Source organism: Staurois parvus, unplaced genomic scaffold (genome assembly GCF_062004578.1).
Source record: "Staurois parvus isolate SC_StPar_1 unplaced genomic scaffold, SC_StPar_1.0 ptg003068l, whole genome shotgun sequence".
Taxonomy (NCBI): Eukaryota; Metazoa; Chordata; class Amphibia; order Anura; family Ranidae; genus Staurois; species Staurois parvus.
Window position 1 is genome coordinate 74,222 of NW_028320864.1, and position 9,256 is coordinate 83,477.

General features: G+C 43.9%; 1 protein-coding gene across 1 annotated transcript in view; it reads right to left on the reverse strand.

Annotated features, from left to right (window-relative positions):
• Nucleotides 1-8,634, reverse strand: part of LOC149428640 (uncharacterized) — a 31,349-nt gene extending 22,715 nt beyond the window's left edge. The window contains exon 1 of the mRNA XM_089667165.1: nt 8,548-8,634. Within this exon, the coding sequence (XP_089523291.1) occupies nt 8,548-8,590 (43 nt within the window). The 5' untranslated portion in view covers nt 8,591-8,634. The remainder of the gene's footprint in view (nt 1-8,547) is intronic.
• Nucleotides 8,635-9,256: the final 622 nt, after the last annotated feature.

Genomic DNA, 9,256 nt, shown 5'->3' on the forward strand with positions numbered 1-9,256 from the left:
CCTTCTATAGAGAACATCATCATAGAACAATCTAGCTGGAAGTCAACATTACGGGAATTTCTACAGAGACATCCTCATAGAAAAATCTAACTAGAGGGTGACTCTGCAGAACCTTCTATAGAGAACATCATCATAGAACAATCTAGCCAGAAGACAACGTTACAGGAACTTCTACAGAGACATCCTCATAGAAAAATCTAACTAGAGGGTGACTCTGCAGAATCTTCTATGGAGAACATCATCATAGAACAATCTGCAGAACCTTCTATAGAGAACATCATCATAGAACAATCAAGCTGGAAGGCAACAATACAGAACTTTCTACAGAGATATCGTCACGTCAATCTAGCCAGAAGACAACGTTACAGGAACTTCTACAGAGACATCCTCATAGAAAAATATAACTAGAGGGTGACTCTGCAGAACCTTCTTAGAGAACATCATCATAGAACAATCTGCAGAACCTTGTATAGAGAACATCATCATAGAACAATCAAGCTGGAAAACAACAATACAGAACTTTCTACAGAGATATCGTCACATCAATCTAGCCTGAAGACAACGTTACAGGAACTTCTACAGAGACATCCTCATAGAAAAATCTAACTAGAGGACAACTCTGCAGAACCTTCTATGGAGATCATCATAGATCTAAGTGGAAGACAACAATACAGAACTTTCTACAGAGATATCGTCACGTCAATCTAGCCAGAAGACAGCGATACAAGAACTTCTACAGAGACATCCTCATAGAAAAATCTAACTAGAGGGTGACTCTGCAGAACCTTCTATAGAGAACATCATCATAGAACAATCTGCAGAACCTTCTATAGAGAACATCATCATAGAACAATCAAGCTGGAAAACAACAATACAGAACTTTCTACAGAGATATCGTCACATCAATCTAGCCTGAAGACAACGTTACAGGAACTTCTACAGAGACATCCTCATTGAAAAATCTAACTAGAGGACAACTCTGCAGAACCTTCTATGGAGATCATCATAGATCTAAGTGGAAGACAACAATACAGAACTTTCTACAGAGATATCGTCACATCAATCTAGCCAGAAGACAGCGATACAAGAACTTCTACAGAGACATCCTCATAGAAAAATCTAACTAGAGGGTGACTCTGCAGAACCTTCTATAGAGAACATCATCATAGAACAATCAAGCTGGAAAACAACAATACAGAACTTTCTACAGAGATATCGTCACATCAATCTAGCCTGCAGACAACGTTACAGGAACTTCTACAGAGACATCCTCATAGAAAAATCTAACTAGAGGATGACTCTGCAGAACCTTCTATGGAGAACATTATCATAGAACAATCTAGCTGGAAGTCAACATTACGGGAATTTCTACAGAGATATCGTCACGTCAATCTAGCCAGAAGACAACGTTACAGGAACTTCTATAGAGACATCCTCATAGAAAAATCTAACTAGAGGATGATATTGCAGAACCTTCCATAGAGAACATCATCATAGAACAATCGAGCTGGAAGATAACATTACTGAACTTTTTAAAGAGAACATCATGATAGAACAATCTGACCAAAAAACAACATTACAGAACTTTCTACAGAGATATCGTCAACTCAATCTAGCCAGAAGACAATGTTGCAAGAACTTTTACAGAGACATCCTCATAGAAAAATCTAATTAGAGGGTGACTCTGCAGAACCTTCTATGTGGAGAACATCATCATAGAACAATCTAGCTGGAAGACAACATTACTGAACTTCTTAAGGAGAACATCGTGATAGAACAATCTAGCCAGAAGATGACACTATAGAACCTTCTATAGAGAACATCATCATAGAACAATCTAGCTAGAAGATGACATTGCAGAACTTCCTAAGGAGAACTTTTTTGTAGAACAAACTAGTCAGAATACAACATTATGGACCTTCTACAGAGAACATTCTAGCCAGAAGATGACACTACAAAACATTCTATGGAGAACATAATCATAAAACAATCTAGTCAGAGGAGGACATTATCAAATCTTCCACATAGACATCATCGTAGAACAAACTAGTAAGAACAAATTATGGAAGCTTCTATGGAGAACATCATCATAGAACAATATAACCCGAGAAAGACATAACACAACTTTCTATGGAGAATATTGTGTAAAACAATCTACCCAGAAGACTACATTACAGATCCTTCTACAGAGAACATGATAGAACAATCTATCCAGAAGGTGACATTACGGGACTTTCTATGGAGAAAATCATTATCAATCTAACCATAGAACAAAATTACAGAACGTTCTATGGAGAATATCATCACAGAAGGATCTAATCAGAGGAGGACGTTACAGAACTTTCCATGGAGAATATCATCACAGAACGATCTAACCAGAGGAGGACGTTACAGAACTTTCCATGGATAATATCATCATAGAACGATCTAATCAGAGGAGGACGTTACAGAACTTTCTATGGAGAATATCATCACAGAACAATCTAACCAGAGGAGGACGTTACAGAACTTTCTATGGAGAATATCATCACAGAACGATCTAATCAGAGGAGGACGTTACAGAACTTTCTATGGAGAATATCATCACAGAAAGATCTAATCAGAGGAGGACGTTACAGAACTTTCCATGGATAATATCATCATAGAAGGATCTAACCAGAGGAGGACGTTACAGAACTTTCCATGGATAATATCATCATAGAAGGATCTAACCAGAGGAGGACGTTACAGAACTTTCTATGGAGAATATCATCATAGAAGGATCTAACCAGAGGAGGACGTTACAGAACTTTCTATGGAGAATATCATCATAGAACAATCTAATCAGAGGAGGACGTTACAGAACTTTCTATGGAGAATATCATCACAGAACGATCTAATCAGAGGAGGACGTTACAGAACTTTCCATGGAGAATATCATCACAGAAGGATCTAATCAGAGGAGGACGTTACAGAACTTTCCATGGATAATATCATCATAGAACAATCTAATCAGAGGAGGACGTTACAGAACTTTCTATGGAGAATATCATCACAGAAAGATCTAATCAGAGGAGGACGTTACAGAACTTTCCATGGATAATATCATCATAGAAGGATCTAACCAGAGGAGGACGTTACAGAACTTTCTATGGAGAATATCATCATAGAAGGATCTAACCAGAGGAGGACGTTACAGAACTTTCCATGGAGAATATCACCATAGAACAATCTAACCAGAGGAGGACGTTACAGAACTTTCTATGGAGAATATCATCACAGAACGATCTAATCAGAGGAGGACGTTACAGAACTTTCTATGGAGAATATCATCACAGAACGATCTAATCAGAGGAGGACGTTACAGAACTTTCTATGGAGAATATCATCACAGAACGATCTAATCAGAGGAGGACGTTACAGAACTTTCTATGGAGAATATCATCACAGAACGATCTAATCAGAGGAGGACGTTACAGAACTTTCCATGGATAATATCATCATAGAAGGATCTAACCAGAGGAGGACGTTACAGAACTTTCCATGGATAATATCATCACAGAACGATCTAATCAGAGGAGGACGTTACAGAACTTTCTATGGAGAATATCATCACAGAACAATCTAACCAGAGGAGGACGTTACAGAACTTTCTATGGAGAATATGATCATAGAAGGATCTAACCAGAGGAGGACGTTACAGAACTTTCCATGGAGAATATGATCATAGAAGGATCTAACCAGAGGAGGACGTTACAGAACTTTCCATGGATAATATCACCATAGAACGATCTAACCAGAGGAGGACGTTACAGAACTTTCTATGGAGAATATGATCCTAGAAGGATCTAACCAGAGGAGGACGTTACAGAACTTTCTATGGAGAATATCATCACAGAACGATCTAATCAGAGGAGGACGTTACAGAACTTTCCATGGATAATATCATCATAGAACGATCTAATCAGAGGAGGACGTTACAGAACTTTCCATGGATAATATCATCATAGAAGGATCTAACCAGAGGAGGACGTTACAGAACTTTCTATGGAGAATATCACCATAGAACGATCTAATCAGTGGAGGACGTTACAGAACTTTCTATGGAGAATATCATCACAGAACAATCTAACCAGAGGAGGACGTTACAGAACTTTCTATGGAGAATATCATCATAGAACGATCTAATCAGAGGAGGACGTTACAGAACTTTCCATGGAGAATATGATCATAGAAGGATCTAACCAGAGGAGGACGTTACAGAACTTTCTATGGAGAATATCATCACAGAACAATCTAACCAGAGGAGGATGTTACAGAACTTTCCATGGAGAATATGATCATAGAACGATCTAACCAGAGGAGGACGTTACAGAACTTTCTATGGAGAATATGATCATAGAACGATCTAACCAGAGGAGGACGTTACAGAACTTTCTATGGAGAATATGATCCTAGAAGGATCTAACCAGAGGAGGACGTTACAGAACTTTCTATGGAGAATATCACCATAGAAGGATCTAACCAGAGGAGGAGATTCCAGAATCTTTTATGGAGAACATTGCTACAGAACAATCTAACCAGAAGATGAGATTTCAGATCTTTCTACAGAGAATGTTGTCATAGAACAAACTGACCAGAAAATTATACGTTAGAACACCTGCTAAGAAGAATGAAACATTACGGAAGCGTTGACACCATGGGGCTTTTTCCGAATAAAAGGACAATTCATCTCATCAACTTCCTTCACGGAACAACATATCACCTTCCAACAGGAAATCTCGTTAAAAGAAACGTTCTAACATCAAAAAGCTTCCACCTGCACTGATGGAGAGAGGAGATTACAGATTTAATGACTAAAGAACGTTCTCCTCCCAACCAGATAATCCCCCGCAGAAGATTTAACCACGGAAGGTTCCAGATAGGAATCTCTCATTCTCACAAAGCTGTAATTGAACTTTTTATCCTCAACTCAAAAAAAAAGATAAAAAGATTGAAATTTTGTATTTTCTTTGACATTCGTAGTTGTCTTGAGGGAACCTTTTAGTTCTTGGTAGAATAAAATGTCAAAAGATCCGTTGAGGTATGAAGAGCGATAAAAGGTTTACCCCTTCACGGTGGCCGCGCCCCGTAAAATGCTATCTTTGAGTCGACTTATGCCGCAACCCCCGGGGCAGCCGAAGGATTGTTCCACCGGAACGTAAAACTATTATTCCATGGTGGCTGGAAATCACCACAGTGAGCCTCAAACGTTTCCATGGCTTCTTTCATCGACCCCTTCAGTGGAGGTCCATGGGTGATGGAACTGGCCGTTCTTTACCAGCATCTACAGCTTACCTTGATCTCTTTTAGATGGCCATCCGAAGAAGCCCCCCAATCACACCCATAGGTCCTCCAACATCTACAGCTTACCGTGATCCCTATCAGACGTCCCTGCCGAAGAAGCCCCCCAATCACACCCTTAGGTCCTCCAAAATCTACAGCTTACCGTGATCCCTATCAGACGTCCCCACTGAAGAAGCCCCCCAATCACACCCTTAGGTCCACCAACATCTACAGCTTACCGTGATCTCTTTTACACAGCCCTCCGAAGAAGCCCCCCAATCACACCCATAGGTCCTCCAACATCTACAGCTTACCGTGATCCCTATCAGACGTCCCTGCCGAAGAAGCCCCCCAATCACTCCCTTAGGTCCACCAACATCTACAGCTTACCGTGATCTCTATCAGACGTCCCCACTGAAGAAGCCCCCCAATCACACCCTTAGGTTCACCAACATCTACAGCTTACCGTGATCTCTTTTACACAGCCCTCCGAAGAAGCCCCCCAATCACACCCTTAGGTCCACCAACATCTACAGCTTACACTGATCCCTATCAGAAGTCCCTGCTGAAGAAGCCCCCCAATCACACCCTTAGGTCCACCAACATCTACAGCTTACACTGATCCCTATCAGAAGTCCCTGCTGAAGAAGCCCCCCAATCACTCCCTTAGGTCCACCAACATCTACCACATTATTAGGACTCCCATTAAATTCTACAAGAGGTCTCCTCATCCATTCTTCTAAACAATTGCCCCTCTTCAGCTCCACAATGGTTGAAGGCTTGTGTATGCTCGGTAGGGACCCCAATACACATCCTGAGTTTCGGGGGCCCCCATAGATCCGGTCACGCTACTTTCCAAGTCTTCCGAACATTACTTTCAAAAACCAACTTTCTCTCAACTCTAAATGCCCTCATTGACAATATTTAACCGTGGGGTGTGTTCATCAGGGACCCCCAAACCCTCAGGCCAGACCCCTTCACAATGGTTGGTGTCCTGCTTTCTGTCCCTACAGCAAAGACGTTTCGTACGACTTGTTCGTCTCCCGATCGTCTCAAAGAACAAATGTTGTCCTCTCCACCTGATTTCCCATCCCAGATCAGACCCCGGGACATTCTACCCCTCCGGAGAGTTTGGTGGACCAGATCTTCTGCTTCTACAACAAAGGGGCTTCTTACTACTTCCAAAACGTGGATTACCCATCCCCCCCCCCACATATACCAACGCAGCAAGTAGATGCCTCGTCTATTCTCAGTAGGGACCCCAAAACTCCCTGAACTTCGGGGCTGTTATCCCAGCACCTTCTACGTCTCCCAAACATCTCTTTGAGTATCCAGTTCTCCCAGATGACATTTACGGCAGGAGGTCTACTCAACAGGGGCCCCAAAGCCAGATCGGACCCCAGCACCCCTCCGGAATGGTTGGTCTCCTCCATCCTACCATTTTTATTCCTTTGTACCCCGCCAACGAAACGTTGGGAACTCCCATCTACTCGGCAGAGAAAAATGAAATGTCTTGAGAACTTCGGTCCCCGATGTTCCTCCTCTCCAGGCTGGTGGCCCCTTGACTGTCGCTCCCTAATAAATTACCCTCTAAATAACAATCCCCTCCCCCAATCATCACCAGATTGGACCCCAGTACCCCTCCGGAATGGTTGGTCTCCTCCACCTCCTACGATTTTTATTCCTTTGTACCCCGCCAACGAAACGTTGGGAACTCCCATCTACTCGGCAGAGAAAAATGAAATGTCTTGAGAACTTCAGTCCCCGAATGTTCCTCCTCTCCAGGCTGGGGGCCCCTTGACTGTCGCTCCCTAATAAATTACCCTCTAAATAACAATCCCCTCCCCCAATCATCACCAGATCGGACCCCAGTACCCCTCCGGAATGGTTGGTCTCCTCCATCCTACGATTTTTATTCCTTTGTACCCCTCCAATGAAACGTTGGGAACTCCCATCTACTCGGCAGAGAAAAATGAAATGTCTTGAGAACTTCGGTCCCCGATGTTCCTTCTCTCCAGGCTGGGGGCCCCTTGACTGTCGCTCCCTAATAAATGACCCTCTAAATAACAATCCCCCTCCCCCAATCATCACTTACCCCCCCCCCCCCAGAATGGCCACCTACCACCTCCAAATAACAATCCTCTCCCAATCATCACCAGATCGGACCCCAGTACCCCTCCGGAATGGTTGGTCTCCTCCATCCTACGATTTTTATTCCTTTGTACCCCTCCAATGAAACGTTGGGAACTCCCATCTACTCGGCAGAGAAAAATGAAATGTCTTGAGAACTTTGGTCCCCGATGTTCCTTCTCTCCAGGCTGGGGGCCCCTTGACTGTCGCTCCCTAATAAATGACCCTCTAAATAACAATCCCCCTCCCCCAATCATCACTTACCCCCCCCCCCCCAGAACGGCCACCTACCACCTCCAAATAACAATCCCCTCCCCCAATCATCACCAGATCGGACCCCAGTACCCCTCCGGAATGGTTGGTCTCCTCCATCCTACGATTTTTATTCCTTTGTACCCCTCCAATGAAACGTTGGGAACTCCCATCTACTCGGCAGAGAAAAATGAAATGTCTTGAGAACTTTGGTCCCCGATGTTCCTTCTCTCCAGGCTGGGGGCCCCTTGACTGTCGCTCCCTAATAAATGACCCTCTAAATAACAATCCCCCTCCCCAATCATCACTTACCCCCCCCCCCCCAGAACGGCCACCTACCACCTCCAAATAACAATCCCCTCCCCCAATCATCACCAGATCGGACCCCAGTACCCCTCCGGAATGGTTGGTCTCCTCCACCTCCTACGATTTTTATTCCTTTGTACCCCTCCAATGAAACGTTGGGAACTCCCATCTACTCGGCAGAGAAAAATGAAATGTCTTGAGAACTTCAGTCCCCGAATGTTCCTCCTCTCCAGGCTGGGGGCCCCTTGACCGTCGCTCCCCAATAAATGAAGGTGCTCTTTGCTGAAGAACGTTCTCTACAATTCCAGCCGAGGTCAGATCTCTGGAAATTCTGGATCTCTGGAGGAGATGTCACCTGACCTTCCTAAAGTCACAGGGTCCTCAATAACCCCTGTGGCCCCCCCCACGCCTAGGAGAAGTTTGGGACCCAGATATCTCCTACGAACACCCCAAAACCTATTCCCAGGTTCTGCGCCTGGTGCGACCCCCTGTGACCCCCCCAAATCTCCAACAATTGGAGTGGCCAATGTGTGGGGCAGAAGAAGCGGCACTTACATAACGTGAGGGTGAGGAAGGCGAGGGTCGTGGTGACGGACATCTTGGCTGCTCCTCCGTCTGCTGCTCCTCCGACTGTCTGCCAGAACTTCAGTCCCTCAGGCACCTGTAGGCAGGTGGATCAGCCGCCCCCCCCCTCCTCCGCCCCGCCTGCTGCCTGATAGGCGTTCTGTGGAGAGGACCTCTGAGGTCACTAAACAAATTTACCAACTTATTTATAGAAACTTCCAGCCATTAACCCCTTCTGCAGATTTCACCTGGGGGGGGGGCAACTAACAACCAAATCCCAGGGAGGGGGACGGTCCCGGACTGCTGACTCTGCTGTGAGGGCCACTCCTGAGTCTGAGAGGTCTGTCCCTGGAAAGGTCCCAGCATAGACCCCCCCCACCCCCACCCCCGATAAACAAATATTATTCTACTGACAAGTTCACAGATAGAAAGATAAAAGTAACAATGTATAAAGTGTGGGAAACGTATATAATGACAGTAACAATGTATAAAGTGTGGGAAATGTATATAATGACAGTAACAATGTATAAAGTGTGGGAAACGTATATAATGACAGTAACAATGTATAAAGTGTGGGAAACGTATATAATGACAGTAACAATGTATAAAGTGTGGGAAATGTATATAATGACCGTAACAATGTATAAAGTGTGGGAAACGTATATAATGACAGTAACAAAGTATAAAGTGTGGGAAACGT